General features: G+C 39.9%; 8 protein-coding genes, 1 long non-coding RNA gene and 1 other non-coding gene across 14 annotated transcripts in view; 7 read left to right on the top strand and 3 right to left on the bottom strand.

Moving 5' to 3' along the window:
• Window positions 1-761, top strand: part of LOC103387441 (dual specificity protein phosphatase 13-like) — a 1781-nt gene extending 1020 nt beyond the window's left edge. Inside the window, exons 3-4 of the mRNA XM_008322096.2 lie at window positions 165-340; window positions 623-761. Of these exons, the coding sequence (XP_008320318.2) occupies window positions 165-340; window positions 623-661 (215 nt within the window). The 3' untranslated portion in view covers window positions 662-761. The remainder of the gene's footprint in view (window positions 1-164; window positions 341-622) is intronic.
• On the top strand, window positions 668-2308 carry LOC103387407 (dual specificity protein phosphatase 13-like). Its single transcript, XM_008322032.2, has 3 exons — window positions 668-817; window positions 925-1142; window positions 1233-2308. The coding sequence occupies exons 1-3, from the start codon at window positions 690-692 to the stop codon at window positions 1442-1444; spliced, it is 558 nt and encodes a 185-aa protein (XP_008320254.1). The 5' UTR covers window positions 668-689; the 3' UTR covers window positions 1445-2308.
• Window positions 2309-2525: 217 nt separating this feature from the next.
• Window positions 2526-3334, top strand: LOC103387406 (dual specificity protein phosphatase 13-like). Its single transcript, XM_025061217.1, has 3 exons — window positions 2526-2603; window positions 2757-2903; window positions 3003-3334. Exons 2-3 carry the CDS (start codon window positions 2779-2781, stop codon window positions 3301-3303), a joined length of 426 nt encoding a protein of 141 aa, XP_024916985.1. The 5' UTR covers window positions 2526-2603; window positions 2757-2778; the 3' UTR covers window positions 3304-3334.
• Window positions 3335-3664: 330 nt separating this feature from the next.
• LOC103387440 (dual specificity phosphatase DUPD1-like) lies at window positions 3665-5027 on the top strand. Its single transcript, XM_025061214.1, has 4 exons — window positions 3665-3883; window positions 3957-4085; window positions 4167-4384; window positions 4459-5027. The coding sequence occupies exons 1-4, from the start codon at window positions 3690-3692 to the stop codon at window positions 4668-4670; spliced, it is 753 nt and encodes a 250-aa protein (XP_024916982.1). The 5' UTR covers window positions 3665-3689; the 3' UTR covers window positions 4671-5027.
• Window positions 5028-5188: 161 nt separating this feature from the next.
• Window positions 5189-7610, top strand: LOC103387405 (dual specificity phosphatase DUPD1-like). Of its 2 annotated transcripts, XM_008322030.2 has the most exons (4): window positions 5189-5350; window positions 6116-6303; window positions 6410-6633; window positions 6705-7610. In XM_008322030.2, exons 2-4 carry the CDS (start codon window positions 6125-6127, stop codon window positions 6926-6928), a joined length of 627 nt encoding a protein of 208 aa, XP_008320252.1. In that variant the 5' UTR covers window positions 5189-5350; window positions 6116-6124; the 3' UTR covers window positions 6929-7610. The 2 variants fall into 2 exon arrangements, with proteins under 2 accessions (XP_008320252.1, XP_024916983.1); XM_025061215.1 differs by lacking the exon at window positions 5189-5350 and having other exon boundaries at window positions 5986-6303.
• LOC103387404 (adenosine kinase-like) lies at window positions 7589-15526 on the bottom strand. Of its 3 annotated transcripts, XM_025061213.1 has the most exons (12): window positions 13575-13954; window positions 13078-13332; window positions 12205-12279; window positions 11080-11133; window positions 10105-10183; window positions 9852-10024; window positions 9666-9774; window positions 9404-9574; window positions 9255-9290; window positions 9053-9167; window positions 8884-8970; window positions 7589-8787 (listed from the first exon to the last, which is right to left on the bottom strand). In XM_025061213.1, the coding sequence occupies exons 3-12, from the start codon at window positions 12258-12260 to the stop codon at window positions 8663-8665; spliced, it is 1005 nt and encodes a 334-aa protein (XP_024916981.1). In that variant the 5' UTR covers window positions 12261-12279; window positions 13078-13332; window positions 13575-13954; the 3' UTR covers window positions 7589-8662. The 3 variants fall into 3 exon arrangements, with proteins under 3 accessions (XP_024916981.1, XP_008320250.1, XP_008320251.1); XM_008322028.3 differs by lacking the exons at window positions 13078-13332; window positions 13575-13954 and adding an exon at window positions 15274-15526; XM_008322029.3 differs by lacking the exon at window positions 13078-13332 and having other exon boundaries at window positions 13575-13955.
• Window positions 15527-16554: 1028 nt separating this feature from the next.
• Window positions 16555-20877, top strand: ap3m1 (adaptor related protein complex 3 subunit mu 1). Its single transcript, XM_008322027.3, has 9 exons — window positions 16555-16823; window positions 17066-17343; window positions 17870-18041; window positions 18176-18313; window positions 18411-18496; window positions 18580-18713; window positions 18965-19172; window positions 19271-19415; window positions 19654-20877. The coding sequence occupies exons 2-9, from the start codon at window positions 17071-17073 to the stop codon at window positions 19752-19754; spliced, it is 1257 nt and encodes a 418-aa protein (XP_008320249.1). The 5' UTR covers window positions 16555-16823; window positions 17066-17070; the 3' UTR covers window positions 19755-20877.
• Window positions 20878-21106: 229 nt separating this feature from the next.
• Window positions 21107-24799, bottom strand: part of LOC103387439 (vinculin-like) — a 24496-nt gene continuing 20803 nt past the window's right edge. Inside the window, 3 exon segments of the mRNA XM_025061211.1 lie at window positions 21107-23144; window positions 23524-23628; window positions 23974-24177. Of these exon segments, the coding sequence (XP_024916979.1) occupies window positions 22998-23144; window positions 23524-23628; window positions 23974-24177 (456 nt within the window). The 3' untranslated portion in view covers window positions 21107-22997.
• trnag-ucc (transfer RNA glycine (anticodon UCC)) lies at window positions 23405-23476 on the bottom strand. Its single transcript has one exon. It is a non-coding gene; the product is annotated as a tRNA-Gly (tRNA).
• Window positions 23714-24799, top strand: part of LOC112487890 (uncharacterized) — a 23275-nt gene continuing 22189 nt past the window's right edge. The window contains exons 1-2 of one of the 2 annotated variants that reach the window (XR_003051400.1): window positions 23733-23869; window positions 23970-24238. This is a non-coding gene — a long non-coding RNA (uncharacterized LOC112487890). Of the gene's footprint in view, window positions 23870-23969; window positions 24239-24799 lie in introns of both variants that reach the window. The other variant, XR_003051401.1, reaches the window with a different exon arrangement.

The raw sequence follows: 24799 nt of genomic DNA, 5'->3' as shown, positions 1-24799 counted from the left end.
GAGCATGACTATACATGAAACACATAGTGTAAAAGGTTTACTTAAAAAGAATTTCATTGTCGTTCAGAAATTTTCGTCTTCTGTCACTTCAGTTCAGGTCTCTAATGCAGCAGCAGACTTTTACACTGTCACATATCTGTTTTTTTTTCTCTGTGTTTTTCTAGGTAATGTGTTTGTGCACTGTGCTGTGGGAGTGAGTCGCTCAGCCGCACTGGTCCTTGCCTACCTGATGATTCATCAGCACCTCACCCTTCTGTCCTCTGTACGCTGCGTGCAACAAAAACGCTGGATCTTCCCAAACAGAGGCTTTTTAAAACAACTCTTAGCCTTGGACCAAAAGGTGCAACAACAAAGAGTTGAATAAACCAAAATAAAAAAACCTCCATTGCAGTTGCTTGGCTGTCTGTGCAAAACTATTCCACTTCTAACACTACACAATCACTCACTTTGACTGTGAACTCGAAAATTCCTGTCATTTCTTCCCTGATGCCAATGCACCAGCAACATTAAATAACTCTTCATGCAGACAGAGGGAACAGACTGAGGATACAGAGAGCTAATTTTGGAGCTGGGCAGCATTCAAACAACCACCTGTTCTTGTCTCTCACTCGGGGTCTGGTAGCAGAGACAGGAGAGTGAACGGCAGACGCAGCAGCAATAACAGCAGCAGTGCTGAGAGTCCAGTGAGAATGTCAGGGAGCGAGCAGCAGCTACAGAACCTGGCGCTCATTAAAGAACTGGAGCTCCTCTTAGACTCCTGCACACTGGAACTCACACCAGTGGATGAAGTCTGGCCAAACCTGTACTTGGGAAATGTGTAAGTGTCACAAGTTGGAAATGGCTGTAACATAAGAAACAAAGTTTATTGTAAAAAAAAAAATGTTTTCTTTCTAAACCATGTTTTCATAAATATTTATTTCTCAGGGCTGTGGCTCAGAACAGAAAGAAGTTACAGAAGCTTGGCATCACCCATGTCCTGAACGCAGCCCACTCCAAGCAGGGCAGCATCGGTGACCAGAGTTTTTATGGGGACACCTGTGTTTACTTTGGCATCCCAGCCGAGGATTCGGAGAGTTTTGACCTCAGTCAATACTTCAGTGCTGCAACAGACTTCATTAACAAGGCCTTGAAGAGCAAAGATGGTGAAGTATATAAATGTGACACCTGCAGTGCATTTCAACACATTTTACTTTGTGGTGTCTCACCATCTTCTCTCTCTCTCTGTTCAACAGGGAAAGTGCTGGTGCATTGCATCATGGGAGTAAGCCGGTCAGCCACCCTGGTTGTGGTGTATCTGATGATGCGGCAGCATCTTTCTCTTAGGGATGCTCTGAGGCAGCTCATCCAAAAACGTGCGATTTACCCAAACAGGAACTTCCTGTCCCAGCTCCTTAAGCTGGATGATGAACTAGCACTAAGACGAAGGTTCTGTCCTCTTCTATGACATCTGTGTTTTTGTTTTATTTCTCTCTGTTGCATTGTCTACATTGGGACCTCTATTTATTGTTGATAGTTAGCTTTAAATGTTCCACCAAGGTTTAGGATAAAGAACGCAACACCTGAATGTAGTGGCTCACAGCTTCAACCAACTGCTTTTTTTCCTAAGACAGTGACGATATCACTGGCTTGCTTTACCTGTGGCCACTTACTACCCAAACAGATGTCAACAAAGGCAGGTCATGCTTTGGTGTACACAGATTAACTCTGGGCATGGTCACTAAGTGAAGCCATTATGTGAACCAAGAGCTTAGGACAACAAATGTGGACAAATGTCTTCTTCTGTTGCACAACTTCAGCTTTTGGATTCATCTACGAAGAGCATGGCTCTTAAGTAGTTGTAAATATTAAAAGTGATGTTTATATTTAATTTTATAACATGTTAAAAGTACATTATATATAAAATATATATAAAATTATACGTGTATAGTTTGATAATATTTAAAAGAAAATGCAAATGATTGAACTTTTTTTTGCCATGGATTTAATAAAGGCTCTTACAACAAGTGGTGTTGATGAGTTTGTTTACACCATATTGTTAAGAGATACTTTCCTGTTGATTCTCAATCTGGAACTGCACCCAGCTCTTGAAGATGAACACAGATGGAAGATGTAGAAGAAGAAGAACCGAAGAATCAACCAGGAAGCAGGAGATTTGTTGGTGCATACCCAACATGCACCAGTGCAGGATTTAAACCAGCAACTCTTCAATTACGTGGAATGTTTAACCACTAGACTAACAGTTTGCTAGTATTATGTTACCTGTAAATAAAGAAACTTGGAAGTCTGGCTATGTCATATGACAACACAGATGCACGTATTACAGAGTAATGTACAGTAACACATGATCAAAGTTGCTCATCATGGAAACACAGCTGCTTTGATTGATGTCCATAGAACTTATTTGTGTTGTTGATGCTGGTCAGTAAGAACTGGATCTGTTCTCTGAACAGATCTGCAGAACACGTCTGTCATTAACCAGTGTATAATTACAGAGTTATAAAAGGAAACGGGCTTCAGATGAGTTCGGCTGTGTGTGTGTGTGTGTGAGTGTGAAGAGTAGACAGGAAGATGAAGCAGAAGAGTTTTAACTCCCTTCAAACAAGGTGAGTTCACATTATTCCAAATGGAACCTTTGTTCATTTCCTGGTTAATGTTACATTTACTGTCATTTAATGACGTGTGTAGGTTTAGATTGTACAATGTTTTTAAGAATCAAAGGTTGAAGTTTTCACATGTGTGTGTTTTGTGCGTGTAAGTGTGTGTGAGTGACAGTACAGAATGTCTCTTAGGGATCCACCGTTTGAGCCTCCTTCCATCTCAGAGCTGCAGGAGCTCCTGCTAAAAGACAGAAAACCTACTGGACATGTCAATCAAGTCTGGCCGAACATTTACATTGGCAACGAGTATGTTCACGGACTCTCTCTCACGCACACACACACACATACACAAAGTAACATCTATGACCCCTGTCACACAGAAGTGAACATGTGACTGTTCTTCAGGGTGGCAGCGCGAGACAAGGGTATTCTCCACAGCCTGGGCATTACTCACATCGTCAACGCAGCCCACGGGCCCCACAGCCTGTACAGTTTATACGTCAACACCGGCCCCCGCTTCTACAGGGACATGGCAGTGGATTATTATGGAGTGGGGGCTGATGATGCCATAGACTTCATCCTCAGTCCTTTCTTCTACCCAACGGCACGTTACATCAGAGCTGCCCTGGCAATGGGAGGCAAGTCAGTCCCACTCAGACCTAACGTAACGTACACTGTGTGTGTGTGTGTGTGGACCGCTCCCTGAAACAAGGTCTGACCATTTTAAATATATGAATTTAGGCTGGTTGTATTGAATATGTTGAATATGTGTAGTTTAAAATATAATAATAGTTTCCTATTATTTATGTTTGACAAACATCACCCTTGAAGTACATTTTTGAAACATTTACAACATGTCACTAATATGTATGTGCAGTTTTCAATGGAACTTTGTTTTGGCGGGGCTGTTTATATAATGCATGGAGACATTCCTCACACATTAAGTAACACTTAAAAGAGAAAAACAGAATGTAAAAACCTTCACCTTAGAACAACCTGATAAGGAACAATCTTATCGTAACCTCAGCAGTGAGCAACTCCACTCCTAATAGCAATCTCACTGTTCCAGGGTGTGTATTTGTCCACTGCTTAATGGGTGTCAGTCGCTCTGCGACATTGGTGCTGGCCTTCCTCATGATCGTCGAGGGTTTGAGTCTGGTGGAGGCCGTGGCTGCCGTTAAGCCGCACAGAGACATCTATCCTAATCCTGGTTTCCTACAACAACTCCGCAGTCTAGATATGAGTCTGGAGAGGGAGAGGAGAAGACAACGACAGCCGAAGACACTGTAAACACCCACAAGTACAAAAAACATCACACAAACACACAATAGTACACACATACAGTATGTATCGCTACAGAGGGCAGTCAACCCAGGAGGACGAGGAAGAAACGCTATCTCTCCCAGAGCTGAGACAAATTGTCTGGGTGAACAGAAAACCAGTGACAGCTGTCAATCAAGTCTGGCCACAGCTCTACATTGGAGATGAGTAAGAAAAAAAAAACAAGACCGAACTTGAACGATCTTGAATTGATCTGAATGAAATTCTCAACATGTCCTGTGTCTGCAGGTCTGTGGCACGAGATAAAACCACACTCTCATCTCTGGGCGTCACTCACATTCTTAATGCCGCAGCAGGTCGACACAGGATCAACACGGGTCAGCAGTTCTACACTGACCTCGGAGTGGAATACCATGGTGTTGAGGCTGCAGACCATCCGGAGTTTAACCTCCGACCCTTCTTCAGCACAGCTGCACAGTTCATAGATGGAGCACTGAGGAAAAATGGTCAGAGTGAGTTGACTGTAGAAGCTAAATGTTAACGTCAGGAGTTTTTAATAAAACACTGACACATTCTGCAGGGACGGTGTTTGTCCACTGTGCCATGGGCGTGAGTCGCTCTGCAGCTCTGGTTTTGGCTTATCTGATGATCGAACAGAGACTGTCGTTGGTGGAAGCCATTATTGCTGTTCGGCTCAACAGAGACATCGGACCTAACTCTGGTTTTCTGGAGCAGCTGAGGGAACTGGACCTGATCCTCCATCAACAGAGAAGAAAAATAAGAGTGATCTGATGATGATGACATGAACCAAAAAAAAAAAGTTTCAAAAACAACAAAAACAACACTAAGATTTTAGTAAAATGAACATGGAAAAATAATGTAATTCCTCTTCTGTTTTCATTTTAACTGTTTTCTTGACATACTATTTCTTTACCACTTATATCACAAATAGAAATGACATTTGTTAGTCGTTTGTCTCAGAGTGTAGGTCAGCAGAAAACAATCTGACAACACAACACCAAGAAATACTTTGCTGAAAATAATCATGACAAATACCTAGGGGGCGTTCACACGACTGTCCATTCATTTCTGTCATTACACTGACAACAATAAAGCACGTTGTTGTTTACAAAGTTCTGTTTGGCATGCAGATTCAATTTAAATGTAAAATCCTGTAAGAAAGTGTGTGTGTGTGTAAGTGTTTGGATGTGTGCGTTTGTGTGTCTACGTCACGTTGTCAGGTGTTACGAACTAGCAGCTGCCTAAAAATACCTCCATAAACACAGAGGCCACGGACACGGACAGCAGTTGGGATTCATCGCGTGTATTTCAGGCTTTACGCTCACAGAAGGCGGAGAGATTTCCCACATTTACTTACAACTACACACACACACACACATGTCCAGTGAGGAAAAGTGAGGGTGCTGTGGTGTCATCCTGTTCAAGAGGGAGAAGAAAACATCTGAGAGACAGTGAGTGTTTCTTTATACTCTCTAGTATCTGCACTTTTTCTGCCAGTGACATTTATTTCTGATCATCAGACGATAATTGTCTCCTATCTCTGTACTTAGAGATATTATACATAATTACCTATAATTATAGGCGGGTCTAAAGTGCAAATTAAAATAAATACATATACACAGGCAAAACTTTGACAACCTATTGTTGCTATAACTTACCTATTATTTACTATTACTATTTACATTGTAAAAACAGAATGCTCTAAAGTTACCCAAATTAATTATTAACAGAGGAAAAACAAATTGTATTCACTTCATTTTTTTTTTACAGTCTACAGAAATCCTTTGTCCGTGACATCTCAACGCTTTATTTAGCCTCTCGGACTAGACTAATACCATACATGCACCGTGGAAAACAGCCATGGATAAATACATTCGCAGGATGGCACCAAGAGAGATGTTGACTCACTTCTGTTACCAAGAATCATTTTTATTGTGCTATTTTTGGGTGTTCGTGTGTCTGTGTGGAATACTTTTACCCCAGAGAGAGAAACTTAGAAACCAGTCAACAGTAGCCCAGCAGCTCTGTGTCCCCGAGAACAAAAGGAAATGTCAAATATTCTCTAGGGGCTTGTGTTTGGGGAGTAAGTGTTAGCTCAGCACTGACTGTGTGGTAGCACCACTTATAAGAACTAGAACTATTTACTTCTTTTTGCTTTTAGCTAGCAGTGTATGAATTCAGGTCCAGGTGAATAATATGTGTTTTCTGTGCAGCAGTCGTGAACCATGTCCTCATGTGTGGTGAGGTCCAGGGGTAAAAACCCCTACACAGCGGTGCAGGTGGACCCAGACAGTGATTATATCACACCAGGGACTTTAGACCTGGAGCAGCTGTTCTGGAGCGGCACCGTGGCCCAGTATTCACACTTCAACCTGGTGTGGCCTAGTATTTACATCGGAGATGAGTGAGTTCATGCAGCTTTAAATGTTTTTATATTTATTGCATGCACATCCATATCCAACCCTACAAAGGTGTAAACTCATGTCTGAGTCTGTGTTGACTGAACACAGGAAAACAGCTCTAGAGCGCCCTGGCCTGAGAGAGCTGGGTATCACACATGTTCTGAATGCTGCAGAGGGGAAGTGGAATAACGTTCTGACTGGTGCTGAATACTACAGTGACATGAACATTCAGTACTTTGGTGTGGAGGCTGACGACAAACCCAGCTTTAACATTTCCCAGTTCTTCTGTCCTGCAACCCAGTTCATCCACCAGGCCCTGGGTCAGCCACAGAGTGAGTGCTGGACCCACCAACTGAAACGTTTGGTTGTTTTCATCATTTCACCTGATTTTACTTGTTTCTAGACAAGATCCTTGTCCATTGTGTGATGGGTCGCAGCAGGTCAGCCACCCTTGTCTTGGCTTACCTGATGATGAAACACAGGCTGACAGTAGTGGACGCTATTGAGCATGTGCGGCAGCGACGCTGTATCCTGCCTAATCACGGCTTCCTCAAACAACTCAGAGCTCTGGACATCACACTACAGGAGGAGCGACTCAAAGAAAAACGAACGCTGCAACAACAGTAGCAGACATGGACGGTGATCCAACTCAGGGATTTAAACACTTCTGGACCATTTTGTTATTAGGTTTTTTTCCCATAACTTTTTAGTGGTTCGCAAGAATTCAGAGGAGCATTTTCTTTACAAAAATAAATCAGGGAATCTCACATAATGAATAACTTTTTACTTTTATCAGGTCAGATTAGCTAGTGTACATAATATAATTTATTAGCTGGGATGCAGCCCTCTGTCTGTCATTTTCCTTTTTAGGAAGTGTTAACAGAATTTGTCTTTAGATCTGTATTAGACTAAAACAGAATTCTAGCTTAACACAGCTTCAATACTTGTCTGGTGTTGCCAGATATCTTTAGTTTATTTATGACAATAGTAAGTAGTTTTCAAACTCTTGTTTATTTATTTATGAGAAGACCAGCTGTTATTAAGAAAGATCACATAGTCAGAAGTGCACAGTTTAACAGAACAAAGCATGCTCAGTGCTGTCATACTTAGCACTCTGGTTCTGCTGTGTACGAGTACTGCCAAAGAGTACTCACCAAATACTTTTGGTTTTAAGTAATTACTTTTGTGCGCGCGAAGATTCATATAATTAAATCCTGTTTAAAAAAAAAAGAAAAAGAACGCTGCATGATTTCATCACCTCATATTTTCCATACCAACAGTACAAGGTCACAGAGGTCTTTTGGTGTATTTGAGCAGTTGCAGTATCAGCAGATTTAGACAACATACATGATGTACACATTTCATTTAGAAAACTCCACAGTCATTTACTCAGGACTTGTGCAGATCATAACATAGCATTGAGCCATATCAATAAAATTGGTTGAAATACTTGGCCCCTAAACTGGAACATATTAAGTTTGGTACATACATTAACAACTGAATTCATGTGAACAGAGCTTCAGGTCAGTTGTGCGCAGGGCAGATCTGTCTAGAAAGAAGTCAAATGTAATGACTTTGTGTCAACAGCAGCTAGAATGGATTCATTTAATGTCAGTTTTTTATCTTTCAAACTCAGTGTTTTGTAACATGAAGAAAGAAGAAGAAATTAAGGCACTCGTTACCAAATGCACAAGAAACGTCTGAGAAGGAATGACTAACTCTTCTGTTTAAACATAAACACAAGGAACATTTAACACCTGATCATAGGACGGAAGTGGAAGAAAGAAAAAACTAATATAGATTTGGCACCTGGCTAAAAAATAAAACTTCTAAAAAAATCTAAAACCAATTCAGAATTTTAAAAAAAAAAATTATAAAACAGAATCACAAAATTAAGCTATGACTTGCCATTATGTTGTTGTTTTGTCTCAATTATTTTCTTTGCCTTGATTATTTTATGAGAATAAAAAAAGACTTGTGAAAAGTCCTCAACTTGTTGTAAAGAGTAAAGGGACTATTTCAGTCAAAGTCATTCAGTCTCACACAGTGACACAACAACCATCTATGAAAACAGAATTAGAATCTTTGTTGCTTTGTCTCAACCCTGGTGGTCTACGTTTCAGTACTGGCCTCTGATTCTCTAGTGACCCCAAGTGGACAACACTGATACCTGCTACAAAGTGCCAGTGAGCAGAGAGAGTAAGGGTAACAGAGACTGGTGAATGGCTGGGAAAAACAGGGATAGACAATCATTGGCTGAAGTGAAGTAAAGAGGAAAGACGAGGTTCTGTGTCAGAGTTGTGCGTTTGAATGAGTATGAATGAGGTTTTCAGGATGAGGCTGATGTGGACCGGAAGCGAGTCAGTTGAAGTCTGGTTTTTCTGGGAAGGTGCAGCCTGCTTGTTTGATGATGACACTGCCGGCGTAGTGTGCAGCCTCCACACACCGTTCTACAGGTTTGTCCTGGACAAGCTGTGAAAGAAAACCTGACACGCAAAAAAAAATGTTTTTTTATTTACACCAACCTGAAGATAAAACACAAAACATTAATGAATCAGTTGAGACGACAGGATGAGCCTTACCTCCAACAAATGCATCACCGGCACCATTTGTGTCAACAATGTCCTTGGGGTCTACTTTTAGGACAGGGAAAGTCTTGACCTTGTCCTCTGAAAAGACAGGTTTACAATATTACAAATCTGGAACATGTGGAGACAAAGAAAAGAAATCCAGTGATGTTAAAAACCTCACCTGTGGCCATGACTGTGTCTTCACTCCCCTGGGTGAACACTACGATCCTCGGTCTCTTTGTGTTCTCTTTAGTTAGAGCCTGAGCTTTCTTTGCTATTTCTTTCACATCCTTGGTCTGTGGACAGAACACACATTAGCACCAACACTGAGATCATCTAAACAGAAAAGTCATGATTAGGTACAAATGCTGCAGCACACTTACATCCCAGTCCTGCTCCTTGCCAAAGGCAGACGCTTCCTGAGGAGACAAGAGGAGATGTACACATTTACAAACTTCAAATATCAGCCATAAAATAAAAAAAATTCTCTACATATTCTCCATTTGTAGAGTAGAGTGAAAGTCGGGCGTACCGTCTCGTTTCCAAACAGGACATCAACGTAAGGCAAAACCTTCATCAGGTTGTCCTTGAAGAACTGGCAGATAAAGGGCGCAGAGAGGTTCAAGCAGAACAGCTTGTTATTTTCAGAGGCGTGCTTCGCCACTTTCAGGATGGACTCCACAGAAACAGTGAGGAAGAAACCCTACAGGCGATGAAAGACGGGCATCAGGACTGACGTGACATTTCTTGGCACGAGCACAAATGGGCAAACACCATTTTAGAACGGTACTTACAGCTATATAATAAACATTAGCTTTTTCCACCAACTCCCAGTTCTCCTCCAGGTCTAGATGCTTATCCTTCTTGTAACAGTTGGCAGCAGCTAGGTTTGCCACCAGTGACCTGGGAGAGGGAAAGTCGACAGAAGTGAAGTACATGACGCAGTTTAAAATCCAACAAATACTGACGTGTGAACCTACCTGTTGGTGCCGGTAAGGCAGGCTGCGCATGTTCCAGTGGGTTCTTCGCCCTGCTCGTAGTATCGTGCCTGGATGTGCGCCTCCTCGGCCTTCTGCTTCAGGATCTCCCCAAACTTGTCTTTGCCGATGCAGCCAAAGAAGGTGCCCACATTGTGAGGTTCTTGGATCATCCACTGCAGAGGACAGAGCATTGATCTGGGTCACTTATTTGTGGAGGCTAAACCTAGGGGACGTCTTGTGTATGTATACTGACCTGAGCAATTTTTATTGAGTTCTGTGTGGCTCCTCCAGCATGGTACTCCACTTTAAACTTCTTTACCAACTCTTCAAATCTGCAGCAAGACACAGAGCAGACAGTTATGATTTATATTACTTGTCTGCAGAGGTGTGTGGGTGACTGCACTTTTTGGCTGTCAGTTTAGTTTGCTGACAAAATTGGACTGAACACTTAAGTTAGTACCACCTGTGCCCTTTGTTTACACAGTGCATGATAAATTATGTAACACACTGACTCTGGTAGTCGACTGTGGTGACAAATGATGAAATTCAGACCAATATGTTTGATTACCTTACTACATATTTGGTCAGTTATACACAGGTTAGTGTGAACACGTAAACTGATATTTTTAAAATAAAAATATTTATATTCATATCTGTATATATATATAACTTATTTCTAAAGGTTTTCCCATTTAAATTTTCTGTAAATATATTTCTTGCCAAATAACTAGATTTTTAAATTAGATTTTTAACAGGTGACCTAATCTAATGTTCCATTTCAATGTTTATATTCAGTCTGACTGCATTATTCAAAATATCAGTTGTCACAAATATTTTGAGTGAGGTGTCGGCAGATGTAACACAGGCCGAACTCTTCTGCCACTGTAAACAGAACTGCATAGAGTGTGAAAACACAACCTCTCTCAACTCGACTGTCTTTCCCTCTCTCACTGTTAAATGTTTGCTTTCTTGCTCTGGTCTCACAGGGACTGGGAGGTTAAGTGTCTCAGTTTGCGATTGGCCCAGATTTACTCTCTCTGCAGGAGCTGCTGCTCTGTCATTGGCTGCCAGAGAAGCAACCCAGGTCAGTGAAGTTGATTTCTGGTGTGTGCCTGTTTTGACTAGCCCACTCTGGAACAAAGAGGAGCAAACTCATCTGTACTCTCCCTCTTCAGACGACAAACCGGCGAGACTGATGTGTTAGGAGTTCTCCCAGAAGAACACTCACAGTGCTTTGTGTTTGTCCTCTGCGAGGATCTGGTCATTGGCTTTCAAAGAGTATCTGCAAACAATTAAAAAAACAGAAAACAAAGGCATCAAAACAGCCACGTGATTACAGCCAACTTAACTGATCAAAAACAAGAACTTGTGAGTCCACAAGTTTAACCCTTTCACAACAGTGTGGCTGAAAAACAGCATTACTGAGCCTGTGGAAAACATTTATGTTTATTGAAACATTTCAGTCATCAGATCACATGGAAACACTGTAAAGTACTGTAATAAAGGCTTTTACTACTCCTTACAATGGCCACCACTTAGTCCAAATATACATTATGAGTTAATACTGTTGAACAGAGTGACTTCGTGGAAAGACGACAGATTAGAAGAACATTTGTCCATGACTGAAAGACTAAAAAGGAGCTGGTTTATCTCTAATCCAGGTGGTTGAGATTTGGATGTGGACTCTGACCTTGAAACCTTTCCCCTGGTCAACTAACACTTTAGACAGAGTACTATTCTCCTGACTGAAGTAGGCTGTACCTGGTAATGCACTATAGTGGATCTGCAAACACTCATGTGTTTGCAGATCCTTAAAGTGGGTCCGCCCTGTATATATAGTAGAAATTATCTTAAATTACGCTACATGTCAGCTCACTGTGGATGTAAAAGTACTGTCAATCCTACAGGGTAGACGTAGAAAAAAAATACTTCGTCCTAATTTAAAAATCGAACTGTGGCCTCTGACGAAGCAGAAGTTTCTAGTTAGCATTGTCGCCAGGAGAAACAATGCAGACTCTCAGAGCAGGGAGTCTAAATGTAATGAGACACTGTCTGGCTTTAGGGCATCTATATAAGAGCCGAACACACTGCTCTGTTACTTCCTGTGCTCTGTCCTCATCATATCTCTTCCACTGTTATTGATCAAATTACATCACAGATGCTCTTTTCTTCTATGGCTTGTCCGTCACAGGGGTGAACTCACTGCCTTCCCAGTGAACTCCTGTCTTGTTCTGTGATTACCTATCACTTCTATATTGTGTCTAGCACTGAGGAATTAACATTAGAATATTTCCAGGAAGTCTGTGTCAATAGTTCTGTATTTTTACACTCAGATACTGATCTCTTCACGTACTTGTCTAAGAAGTCCTTGTCCACTACAGCACAGATGTCCAGCAGAGGGTTTCCCATACCAAAGAGGGAATTCGGTCTGAAACAGAAAAAAAAAACAAAACAACAACAATAGGATGAATAAAAAAGTGAAGTTCTTCAAAGCGTCTTGTATTATTCAGCCCTTGGAGCAGCGCAGTTCTAAAGCCACAACAATTTTACTCTTTTAACTTGTGCACTACCCAGTGCTGATCATTTCCAGAGCAGCGATCATTGTTTTGCAGCTGAATTTGCTCAACTTTAGTCACTAATCTATTTTTTAAATGTATTTAACTTTTTTTTTTATTATTCAAATGTATGTAGGGTTACTTCCTCTTTCAGGAAGTCTTCAGCATCAGCTCTTTTTGCTAGAATTTGAGTAATCCTAATCTAATATCATTATTACAAACTCTTGGCTAGGTGCTTACAAAATGTGCATACTATATATAAAGGTTACATGTAAGCTAAATGTTTGCCTTATTTTCTTAAGCATGTTACCCTCTACACTGAATACAGCTACAATTCTATATATTCACATTGGTATTACATATTTTTGGCCAGTTTTTGTCAAATGGAAATTTTTTCCCCTAACCAGCAGCAAAGAATTACACAGGACAGAGAGACATTAGTGGTTGTGTAATGATCAGCCAGTCATGCAAATTAGTTATGTTATAACACGATGGTTCAGAGTCACAGCGGCAGCAGGGGCAGCTCATTGTGCATTTATGGGTCTGCAGTATGTTCGAGCCCGAGGGAGATAATGGGGCTCAACGTTTGGATGTAGCTGCACATTTGTGCCTTGTGATGCCAAGACGATGCCATTTTTAATGGTGTGATCTGGACAGAATGAGGCAGTGACCTGAAGGCAGATCCATTGTATTTCCCAACATTATATATAGAGCTGCATCACATTCTTGTTCACGTGCAAGGCAAGTTCTTCTCTTTCTTATGTTCCAGACGTCAAACACAGTTGTTTCCCTGACGCTGTGAAAACTCCAGATGCAGTACGACTCTGAGCACAGACTGTGACAGATGTTGGCTCCACGTGTCGCACATGCTGAGATATCCTCACATGTCGCCTCTCTTTCCACAGCACTGAGGACAAGACTGAAGGCTTCAACAAGACATAACATGGGGAAAAAATGAGAAGGCGGTTTTAAAAGCCCCTCACAGAACCTACATTTTTTGTCACCAAGAAAGAAAACATAAAAATACAACTATCCAGTGTGGAAGATATCACTGCCTGGCTCCCTGATCACCAAATGGTCACTAAAAAAGGTCTCTGAAGAAAAGTATTTAAAATGTGATCCATATTTCAGTTAGAAATCAGCTCTCTGTGCACGGACGTGCTCTTACCTTGCAGCAGCCATGGTGTCTCTGTGTAGAAACCAGTGAGTGACAAACCTGTTGAGCAACCGAAAACCGGTTCACCAGGAGCTAAGCATACAACAAACTTGACAATTTTAGTACAGTGAAGCGGGCTGATCAATTTTCCCTGCAGCCACTGCTCCACCCTCTCTGGACCGACTGATTGGTGGTATCTGGAGAAAAAAAGATTAGGACAGCCCTTCTCTGTCTGGCGATAGGCTTGTTACGCAGAAGCAGAGCCTGCCTCCCTCTCAGCCTGGCATTGTATGTGACAAGCGTGCTGATGACAGGGATTCCCTGACGATACTACACAGCAGGACTCATGCCCATTCAACTGGTGGCCTGGGGACCAAACCTTTCCCGACAAAGCTGTCTATTTGGCCCACACCAAAAATATAATTTACACTAGTATACAGTATATATATATTAGCAATATATTAGCCAAACAGAGCTAAATATTGCCCATCACAAGTTTTTAATTGAAAAATGCAATATTGTTTTTGAATACAGTGCCATCTTTAAAAAAAAACCTGTATAGATTATATTTTTATTAATTATTTATTTCAACTTACTGAAATAATATAAATAACTCCATACCCATACATAAACTTACAAATTTCTAAGTCAGAAATTGGAGACATCCCTTGCAGCCACATTTTTTACCCTTTTGGAGGACCTGAGATGAAAACAACTACTTCTGCAGGTTTTACTGTTTTATTGCCATGTTTTTTTTTTATCTCTGTGTCTATTTCTACAGATTTAACACAGCACTTACCAACTGGTGGCTGTTGTCTTTATTATCAAGCTTTATCAGCTGAAGCCTTTTGCAGCTACACTTGAATTACACAGTATACAATTGAGATTTTTTTTCAAACTTTTGCATTGAACAGAGGTAATGTTATTGACAGAACTTATGAGGATAGTAGAGTAGGAAGCGTGATATGTTTGGACGGGAGGGCAGAAGGAAATGTTTTCGTGGATTATACATATATACTACTGGCGCCTCCCGTGTGGCAGCCTGTGAGTTACAACCATGTACTTAATGGCGCCTCCTGTGGCAGCCTGTGTCAGTTGCAAGACTAACACTGTAAATTTCCCCGTTGTGGGACGAATACCTATCAATTGAATTAATATTATTATCATCATATTATATCTTATAGCATTTGCAAGTGGAGGTGAAAGAAAGGGGTTGGTGTGGGTGAGAGTGTAAGGAGTGGGGAGCCAACATTTTGACTACAGAGGAAGGAGGGGGAGGCACCAAAACACAATACATGACTGCTGCTGCATGAGTGACCGCTACTATTTGAGGCAACTGGAGGAAGAGTCATTGGCAATAAACAGAGTGGAGACGACACACTGCTCGAAGCACATTTCTGCAGCTTTGAAAGAACACGCAGCAGGTGGTCGTGATGAGACAGTGGCAGTGGTAGAGGGAGAGATAACCAGAAAGCTCATTATCATAGTTAACGCACTACAGCTGCGTTCAAACACCTCTGACCCACTTTACTGCGACTCTCTGCTCCAAGAGAATTCATTAGAAATATTCAACCAGTTCGTTAAGAAAAGACATGCTGGGGCTTATAAAATGCAAACTTTCTCCTCTTTGAAGCTGCAGAGGGAGACTGAGTGAGGCTCGCGGGACCCGACACACTAGTTTTTTTTTAAATTCAAATGAACTGTCGCATACCTCAGTTTCTCAGAAGATGAAACCGTTGCGTCGACAGTCTCCTCCGACTTCTCATCCTCAGAGAGTTTGACTCTCTTTACTGCAGGTTCGTCTGAGGCCATTATTTACGCTGCAGAGCACGTTGCTGCTGAAAATCGATGAGCTTCACCGGCGAGTGGAAACAAATGTGGCCGAAGCGCAGGGAGTTTGATGCCCTGTAACTAGACTCACAGGCAACTCCTGCAGAAATTTCGCCAATGGCACTTAGCTACGTTTACACCCCAGGTAATAAAATGAATTTACATAAGGCACAAAGGCTATGCTATGGTTGTGTAATAGACATGCAAAGCAATGTCAAAAAGTCACCTATGGTTTAAATAAAAAAAAATGTTGATGCTAAATGATAATGCTAAATTTCTTTAATGGATAGTTATGTCTGTATACAGAAAAACAAAACAAAAAAACAACCCATAAATGCACGGTTGTCCAGAAAAAATGAAAATCAAATAGAAACGCTATGTATGGTAAAGAAAACAAAATTAGCTGAAAAGTGTTTAAGTAAGTCAGAAGGTAATGTAAATATGGCGTGGAAATAGTCAAAACTTAACAAACAAAAATAACAAACAAAATAAGAATAATGCAAAGTAAGTCCAGTGGTGTGTTGTAATAAAAGCAATACTGGGAACAAGACTAGAGAAATAACAAGCACTCCCTTTGTGGAAATGTGGCCAATGAACAATATGTCAGGCACAAGTCCAAGGCACACAGCTATGAAGGTCAGATATGTCTAGGACAGACATGGGGAGCCACAATATTTTATTCCTAAAATATTAACTCAACACAGGTCCTGAGGGTCCCATTTTTTAAAAAGCTGTACATTTGCTGTATACAAAAAGGTATATTACATAATATTAAATATATGCAAAATCCCTCACTACGGTGTATTTCATATAAATATCTCAAACGTTACAAACGCGTGTTGATTAATTAACATCTTTGTTACTTTTTTTATGGCCTCACCAAGTAGAAACTGTCATTAACCAGTGCATATGACAACGAAAATTATATAAAACAGTGACTGGTATTGTGTTAATGTGCGCTGTCACATTCATTTCTGTGTCCTTTTTTAAATAAATATGCAGTATTCTAAATGTTTGGTTCACAGTTACTGAGCAAGAGTTTTCTAAAAATTATGAATAAAAAATATTGATGGGTACACTTAAGTCAACTAACATGATATACAGTTGTTTTGCCTCCTGACGGGCAAAACTCGGGGGCTTTAGTTCCCAAATAGCTGTCCGATTACACCGCCTGAATAAAAACCCAAAACCTCACCCAAGAAGTATCGATCGGTATTGCAGTAAAGTTCCTACACATTGTTTTCTTTACAGAAATCACTCAGTGTTTATCCATACAGTGTCTTAGAGTTGTGTGGGGAATTTTGTTCGTGTAGTTGTAATTACGTTGCGTCTACGTGTTCTGAGATCTTCAGGCGCCTCCACAGCTGCTCACACAATTCTGCCAGATCGGCACCGAGTGACAACCTTCATTCTGACAGCTTGATTCTGCAGGTAAGGGACTTTTAATTAACAGTGAAACTTTCTATAAATTATCCCACAGGTGTTATGCTAGTGTGTTATTTTTGTGGTAACATAATTTTATACTGTCGTTTTAATTAAGCGTTTGAAGTTGGCGTTTGGGTTGAAAACCACGGGGTTATTTATCCGCCTCAGACTGAAGTTTACTTTTTCAGACTGATGGTTTTGAGTAAACGACATAGGTTGAAAAACTATTATGTTGGGGTTTTTTGTAGGTGAAATGATCCACAGTCTGTTCCTCATTAATCTGTCGGGAGACATCTTCCTGGAGAAACACTGGAAGAGTGTCGTGGGTCGGAGCGTGTTGGATTATTTCTTCGAGGCTAAAGAGAAGGCGGTGAACCCGGAGGACGTGGCCCCGGTCCTGCAGACCCCACACCATTATTTGATCAGCATCTACAGAGGCAAAATCTTCTTCCTCGCTGTCATTCAGACAGAGGTCCCTCCACTTTTTGTCATTGAGTTCCTGCACAGAGTAGCAGACACGTTTCAGGTTTGTCAATTGCATATTTCATTTAACATTGGCTAGAATGTTTGTGAAACACAATATCTTTCAAAAGTGCGCAGTCGCCTGAAATACATTGATTTTTGTCGTTACCTGCTTATCTCCGTTTTTATTTACACCAAGAGAAAGTCTTCTGTAGACAAAAACTAAAGGCTGCTTTGTGTTCTGGTAAAGGAAATTTAAACACAACCACTAGGCATTGCTTAACTCAGATGACTTAACTACTGTATTGGGACATATTTTTGAAGAGTGTCACCTCAAATTCAAAACCTGTAATGGGGAAATACATACTAAAGTATTCTAGACAGATCTAAGAGCTAATTTCTCTGGACATGTTCTAGTTTTGTGAAATAAGTTATTACACTTGTTTTGGATGTGTAAAGTTTGTTGTGTTCATTGCAGATGGCGTGTTACTTCAATGCATTGCTGTGTAATCATTCTGTAAATGTAGCTGAGACACTACACTGCTATTATTGCTTAAGAGTTACGTCAAAACCTCTACTTCTGTTGTCAGGACTACTTTGGAGAATGCTCAGAAAATGTTATCAAAGACAATTTAGTGATAGTGTACGAGCTGCTGGAGGAGATGCTGGACAATGGGTTTCCTCTAGCCACAGAGTCCAATGTCCTCAAAGAGATGATCCGGCCTCCAACCATCCTGAGATCTGTTGTCAATACACTCACAGGTAAACAGAACGCACCCTCAGTCTGAGCTTTATCACAATGTTTAAAATTGTCTGAAGTCATCTATAGAAAATAATAAATATTGCAATGTAAAAAGAAACAACATTGATGTTTATTTTTCTTCTTTATTTCCCAGGAGGAACTAATGTTGGAGATATGCTGCCAACAGGTCAACTGTCCAACATTCCGTGGAGGCGCGCTGGAGTTAAATACACAAATAACGAGGCATATTTTGATGTGATTGAAGAAATTGATGCCATCCTGGACAAATCGGGTACAAACAAGATATCATCCCTTCACCATGAAAAAAAAAAAAAACCAATGTAGAAATATTTCATTGATTGGATTTTCTGTAAACCTTTTTCATCCAGGTACAACAGTATTTGCAGAGATTCAAGGTGTAATAGAAGCCTGTGTGAAGCTCACTGGGATGCCTGACTTGACTCTGTCTTTCATGGTGAGTTCAATATCTGTTTATTTGTGTTTTGTTTAGGTAGATCTCCTTGACAAGTATTGGTGATCTTTTTGTTTTGGTGACAGAATCCCCGTCTTCTTGACGACGTGAGTTTCCACCCATGTGTGCGGTTTAAGCGCTGGGAGTCTGAGCGTGTCCTCTCTTTCATTCCACCAGATGGAAACTTTACTCTAATGACCTATCATGTCAGCTCTCAAAAGTAAGACTTCTAATCTGCAATCTGGGGCCTTTAGATACAATGTTTGGAAAAGTAAATTTAAGGTTTAGGGCATGGGCTTGGAATTTGCAATATTTACTTAGAACATATTTTTTGAGTATTGAAGTCTCATGATGCTGACTCCTGACTATGGCCAACATTTACCAAACATTCCTCTATAATTGAAAGCCATGCACAACAACTTAAATGGTTATTTTCCTGGTGGTCAAATTTTTTTTTTTTGTGGTTCTCAGTCTTGTTGCCATTCCAATATACGTTAAGCAGAACATCAGTTTCTTTGAGACCGGGTCTTGTGGTCGTTTGGACATTACAATTGGACCTAAACAGACCATGGGGAAGACTGTGGAGGGTTTAATGGTCACTGTGCCCATGCCTAAAGCTGTGCTTAGTGTCAACCTCACAGCCTCACAGGGAAACTTCACCTATGACTTGGCTACTAAGGTAACAGGAATACGGGAATATTAAGTCATTGATGGAGTTGTTCTAATATTTACATTGTTCAATTAAATGGAAACCTAATTTTATTGTCCTGACTGCAGGTGCTGGTTTGGGACATTGGGAAGTTGAATCCCCAGAAGCTTCCTAATCTGAAAGGGAGTCTAAGTGTGCAGGCAGGAGCCCCTAAACCAGAGGAGAACCCTGCACTCAATATCAACCTGAAGATACAGCAAGTGGCCATCTCTGGTAATGTCCCTGCTTTCTATTAATCACCTAATGTCATAATGCCACGTAAAAAGTATTTGGTCCTAAAGCAAACGTTTTTCGTCCTTGCTGTCTCGTATAACCTCCATCACTTTATCTAATGTTGGAGGATAGAGCTGTTCATTAGATAATTAAAGAACAATTGTCTATTAATACCTATAGTGTTTTTAACCTCTATCTCTGTGTCTTCTCTCACATTTCATCTCCTCTCTCTGCAAAGGTCTCAAAGTGAATCGTCTCGACATGTACGGAGAAAAGTACAAGCCATTTAAAGGGGTCAAATATGTGACCAAAGCAGGAAAATTTCAAGTGCGGACCTAAAGTTAGGACTGCTGTGGGACCAAAGGTCAAAAAAAAAAAAACCAAAACACTGTGCCATAGTAGCAAGGTCAAGGCACTGCTGAATCACCTCCAATCAGTCATCTATATTCTCCTGCTCATGCTCAAATGCCTCATTTTGCATTTTAACATATAACAATGATGTATGTTTTTATGCTTGTAACATAAATGTGTATGGGTTATTGGCCTGTTAAGGAATGCCTTAATTATCACTGAGACATTATTGAAGTATTATTAGTCTAAATCTATTGGATTGTTTTCATTGTTCTTTTTTTATTTCAATCATTTTTTTAAAAACATTTTTTATCTCCTTATTTTTGGCCTAAAACCTTGCCTGTTAAAGAATATTTCACAACTAGCATTAGATTCACGCATGTTGCCTTACAGTGAAGATCCAAGCCAATGTATACTAGATCACAAAATCTTTATTTTATAAATATCAAAGATGCTAACTGCCTTCTAAGTAGCTGCAGCGTGCCTTCAGGCACCAGGTAGAGTGCAGGTATTTTTGCACACTTTCACTCTTCAGCGTGGCCTTGTTGTCCGTTTAAGTGCTTTATCAGGCTCGTGTTGCAGCACAGACTGTACCGTCTGAGGCCCAAGGGATGCACCGCACACCCTCAGATATATATATCTAGACAGATATATATATCTTCTACCTAAGGTACATTCTCTGACTTTGAAAGTACAAAAACCTCCAGGGCTGAGGAAGAACTGAAATGCTCACACTAGGGGTGCCCATGCCTTCATGATATACCTAAAATACAATTTTAAAGTAGATAATTGTAAAAAAGAAAAAAATCTTTGAATACATATTTAAATATATATTTACTCAAATAAAAAAAAAATATATACAATGTTGTTAATTGTTGGGATCATTGGGATGCTCAGATTAAATACATGTAGCTGTATGGCCCAATATGAGTCAATACCTGTATTGAGCACCCCCAGGTTCACACAATTTTCAAGGAATCAGCACAGCATCGCATCAGTTGTCCATGTGGAAAAAACTACTTAACGCTCTTGTATGAAGTTGAATTTATATTTTTGGTGTACTGTATAAAATGCTATTAAAGCTGAAAGTTGTGTATTTTTATCATTGAAATGTTAGTATTTAAGATGTTTGTTTTTGTGGACAAATTACCTAAGAATGTATTTAGTTTGTCACATTATACATATATATATGTATATATAAATCACCTTAAATAGTATTTAAAAATATGACATCAAACCTGAGCACAAATATCTATTAGATGACCAAAATAAAGTGTAGTCAACAATAGAAGATAGCTAATGCAGTAGAACTGGTGACTAAAGACGCTGACTCCAGTTTTATTATTTGTCTTTTTATTCTTCCAAGGCACAGCAGATGTGTTGGCAGGGCTAGAAGCTATCAGAATACATTCAGTGTGTGAACAGACACATCAGGTGCACATACAACTACACCCTGTCACTCAGTGAGGGAGGCGGGGGGTCAGTGACTGCTACATGCTCATTGGGCTTAAACAACAACAAAAATAAATGCAATACTTTCCGTTACTTTTCACAGCCCTGTCTGCAATCTTCATGGAAGTTGATCATTTCTACAAGTAAAGAATCTTTGATACAAACTCTCTCAAACAGTAACATTTCCATTTTACAAATGCAGATGCAACATGAAATACTGTGAATATGTTTTCTCCCACTTGGACACTGTTCTGTAAAACCATCAAAGTTCTCAGTGCTGTGTCCTAACAAACATTGATGAACATGATCATTAAATTAAATTGTTTTCACTAGTCAATTCAAAGATTATGATACTTTTCAGCACTGAATCGGCTGATTTATTTTCAGGTATTTGCTTAAGAATTATTAAGTTAAATTGATTGAGTTCCAATTATATCCAACAAATGAAAAGTAGCATTTCTATTTTTACTAAATAAAGAGTAAAACAGTCAAAATGACAATATATCTGCAAAAGCAGATTTAAAAAAAATATTGCAATGACATAAACATGAACACAATTATTTTGGGTGTCCTGAATTGTACTATGGTCTAAATCAGGATGGTTTAGTAATTTTATTTCTTTAATACAACAACAAGTGAGGCGTTGGATTTCTCATTCTACAGGCCTACTGTAGATATAAATCCGTTACTACAGGAATTAAGAGGTTGTGTCGTATCAATGATTGTAAGTAGATTGGAGAAAAATTCCTAAGGCTCAACCCTAAGTGACAGTACAGAAAAAAAAAATTAACACGATCACTGAAAAAATGCAAAACAGAAGAAATTATTTATTTTCCTTCTTTTTTGCTAGAAAAACATGTTCTTCATTATTTGTCTAGTTGTTTTTTTAAAACAACCTGGTTTAATACCACCTTTATGCTTCAGAACTTCACCAAGAATACAGAAATGAAACACAAACTTTGGTTATTTTGATTTCTTAACAAATAACTGAAAAAAACCCACTTGTTCTTGTCTTGATTTTTCAAATGTCACTCCCGTTGCCACAGTCGACTGAACTCTTTGTCTGTTTAGCATCAACTTCCTTGCATTTACAATAATTTTTTATGTTGGTTTTATATTAAGTGTTACTTGAAGTGTTAAAGAAACTAACATTTTCCTAAAGGCTGAACTTTTACTACTTTAGGTAACGTTTGCTCATCCACATTAAGAACTCAACAGTGTTCTTACTTAAAGTAAACAAGAAGAGCAGAGCGAGGCCCTGTCATCATCAGCTCACACAGGACTTCACACTTTAGTGTCATACTCAGTAAATATGGCTCATCGCTGAGTGTGAGAGTCCATACAACAGACAAATACTGTATATACTGTACAGTAGACAATAAGAAACTCTCCCTGAAAAAAGAACTGAATGGAAAATGTCATCTAGGAGAAATATCCTACCATCATAATACATTTTATTTCATTTTATAAAATAGAAAAAAATGTCATGCAAAAAATATATATATACCTGGGATTTGGATAAACTCTTGTAACACAACATACCAAAAATAGATATTAAAAAGTTACAGATAAAGGGAACTGGAGAGCAAACAGCTAAACTCACTCCAATAAATCAAACCTGCTTAGCACCAAATCAAACAGTTCTGGCACACAAATGCACCATCAGTGCAGTTGATCATCTTTAGAAGTTTGTTTAACATGTTATTTTATTACTTGTACATTAAAGTGTGTGCTTTTGGTACCAGGTGAAGAGTGTTACCGTTTAAGTGACCAATTTTGTTATTGATACCAGGGGGTCTTGCGAACCCAGCGAAGTGTGAATCCTGCATCTGTGCGGATCTTAATGGAGGCTGCTTCTGCTTCCCTGACCGTCTCCTTCACCGACTGCATCAGATTCTGGGCATTGTGGACCAACATGTCTGTGGCCTGATTAGAAAAATAGAGGGTAAGTTTAAGAATGACAACAATAGTTTTCAGATGTGAAACCCAAGTCATAAGTTTCAAATAGCAGGGTTTCCTAAAATGTGGTTAAATAATGTATAACATTTATTTTAGTCTCTAAAATTCAGTTAGCTTAGTTACTTCATATGTAATACTTTACTTTATTTATTTGTGATATGCTACAATTTATCCATTATCAACCAAACACGTAGCAATAATAATAATAATGAGTGCAAAAAATATATTGCGTTGGCCGGGAATCGAACCCGGGTCAACTGCTTGGAAGGCAGCTATGCTCACCACTATACCACCAACGCCTGACGGTATTTCAAGAATACAGCGAGTGTTCTTTTCGTAATCTTACCTGCTCTGACTCTTCCTCGCTTATGTTTGTTCGTCCCAGCATGGTGGCTTTGACTGTGGAAAGGATTTTCAGCTGAGTGCTGATGGTCGGGATTCGCTCACATACCTATAAACAGAACACAACGAACATTAACCTCACGTCCCCGAATATAAACCGAATCTTCACGAAGCGCTCCAAGACAGCGAATTCCTATTGGTCGATTTTGCTACATAGACCAATCAGTTGTCAGTGTGGGCGGGTTTTCATTTGTTTTTCATCCACTTAGTCTTAAAATCTCTTAAGTAGCGTTATAGTGGCGGAGAATCACCAAATGAAAGAAAAATAGAAAACTAACTTCAGCTATAAAGTGAGTATAAAGTGATTTTAAGTGTCATGTTATGTAATTTAGGCTTAAACCAGGCTGTGAATCCCCATTACATGAGACGTTGATTCATCTCTTTACGTAGTCACCTGCAGCAGATTGGTTCTGATACGTCTGTCTGTGCACTGCTTGGCCACTTCCTTGGCCAGTCTCGTCACTTCATCTGAGGCCTTGGCTATGTCCTTGGCACACTGAATCAGTGCCCGCTTGTTCCCGCTGCCACCACGCACCAGTCGGGACATTTCAGCCATCAACAGAGCCATTCGCTTTGCTGCTGCGATGATGTCGTTGCCCTGTCAAGAGGCGGGAAAAAAGGGACCAAGATGAAGATGTGGGAGAAAAAAAAAGTTTAAGGTCCGCATCTGTCTTGTTTCTGCACATATTTTCCCTAATAATCAGAGTGAAAGTGTTGTTAGACAGTGTTAACAAATGCAGAATTTAAAATAACAAAAAAGGAACGTTCTTTCCAAGCAGGTTAGTAAAAAAAGCTGCATGCAAGTTCCTCATATACAGCAGTGGTTCCCAAACTTTTTCAAGCAAGGCTCCGATTTTGTAGACTCTTTTCCAATCCAGGTTATAGCTGTGACACTGCCACTCAAAGTAGAAAGATTTTTTGTTTTTTTTAAGAAATGCTTGTATTTTCACCGTATTGTGGTGAAACTGCGGTTGTCATTCTTGTTTTTTCATTCATATCACTGTCAGTCAGTTTCATGAAATTATATTTTCATTGCTGTAATGGGTCAGTAAACACCCCTGGGCTATGCTAAGCGATGGCAAGTACTGCGTCTGGAGAAGCAGGCAGTGTAACAGCAGAAGTGGCATCACAATTCTTTAGAACAATGACTGATGACCGTAGTGACTGGCAGCAGCCTCTACAGTAGCTCCTGTTTAACACCACTCTTGTTTATTGTACGC

This window comes from Cynoglossus semilaevis, chromosome 12 (assembly GCF_000523025.1).
Source record: "Cynoglossus semilaevis isolate Cse_v1.0 chromosome 12, Cse_v1.0, whole genome shotgun sequence".
Lineage (NCBI taxonomy): Eukaryota > Metazoa > Chordata > Actinopteri > Pleuronectiformes > Cynoglossidae > Cynoglossus > Cynoglossus semilaevis.
Note: the sequence above shows the minus strand (reverse complement) of the source record. Positions and strands in the feature narration are given on the sequence as shown.

What these genes read in the sequence shown, in the direction of transcription:
- ap3m1 (XM_008322027.3), top strand. Translation starts at nt 17,071, where the DNA reads ATGATCCACAGTCTGTTCCTCATTAATCTGTCGGGAGACATCTTCCTG. An exon ending in TGTTGTCAATACACTCACAG is followed by an intron (nt 18,042 to 18,175) that starts GTAAACAGAACG and finishes TTTATTTCCCAG; the next exon opens with GAGGAACTAATGTTGGAGAT. An exon ending in TGCCATCCTGGACAAATCGG is followed by an intron (nt 18,314 to 18,410) that starts GTACAAACAAGA and finishes TTTTTCATCCAG; the next exon opens with GTACAACAGTATTTGCAGAG.
- LOC103387405 (XM_008322030.2), top strand. Translation starts at nt 6,125, where the DNA reads ATGTCCTCATGTGTGGTGAGGTCCAGGGGTAAAAACCCCTACACAGCG. An exon ending in AGTATTTACATCGGAGATGA is followed by an intron (nt 6,304 to 6,409) that starts GTGAGTTCATGC and finishes GACTGAACACAG; the next exon opens with GAAAACAGCTCTAGAGCGCC. An exon ending in GGCCCTGGGTCAGCCACAGA is followed by an intron (nt 6,634 to 6,704) that starts GTGAGTGCTGGA and finishes ACTTGTTTCTAG; the next exon opens with ACAAGATCCTTGTCCATTGT.
- LOC103387440 (XM_025061214.1), top strand. Translation starts at nt 3,690, where the DNA reads ATGGGTGTCAGTCGCTCTGCGACATTGGTGCTGGCCTTCCTCATGATC. An exon ending in CAACGACAGCCGAAGACACT is followed by an intron (nt 3,884 to 3,956) that starts GTAAACACCCAC and finishes GTATCGCTACAG; the next exon opens with AGGGCAGTCAACCCAGGAGG. An exon ending in TGGAGCACTGAGGAAAAATG is followed by an intron (nt 4,385 to 4,458) that starts GTCAGAGTGAGT and finishes CACATTCTGCAG; the next exon opens with GGACGGTGTTTGTCCACTGT.
- LOC103387404 (XM_008322028.3), bottom strand. Translation starts at nt 15,374, where the DNA reads ATGGCCTCAGACGAACCTGCAGTAAAGAGAGTCAAACTCTCTGAGGAT. An exon ending in GAGGACAAACACAAAGCACT is followed by an intron (nt 10,184 to 11,079) that starts GTGAGTGTTCTT and finishes GTCTTGCTGCAG; the next exon opens with ATTTGAAGAGTTGGTAAAGA. An exon ending in GCAAGGAGCAGGACTGGGAT is followed by an intron (nt 9,168 to 9,254) that starts GTAAGTGTGCTG and finishes TTCTGTCCACAG; the next exon opens with ACCAAGGATGTGAAAGAAAT.
- LOC103387406 (XM_025061217.1), top strand. Translation starts at nt 2,779, where the DNA reads ATGTCTCTTAGGGATCCACCGTTTGAGCCTCCTTCCATCTCAGAGCTG. An exon ending in AACATTTACATTGGCAACGA is followed by an intron (nt 2,904 to 3,002) that starts GTATGTTCACGG and finishes ACTGTTCTTCAG; the next exon opens with GGTGGCAGCGCGAGACAAGG.
- LOC103387407 (XM_008322032.2), top strand. Translation starts at nt 690, where the DNA reads ATGTCAGGGAGCGAGCAGCAGCTACAGAACCTGGCGCTCATTAAAGAA. An exon ending in AACCTGTACTTGGGAAATGT is followed by an intron (nt 818 to 924) that starts GTAAGTGTCACA and finishes TTTATTTCTCAG; the next exon opens with GGCTGTGGCTCAGAACAGAA. An exon ending in GGCCTTGAAGAGCAAAGATG is followed by an intron (nt 1,143 to 1,232) that starts GTGAAGTATATA and finishes TCTGTTCAACAG; the next exon opens with GGAAAGTGCTGGTGCATTGC.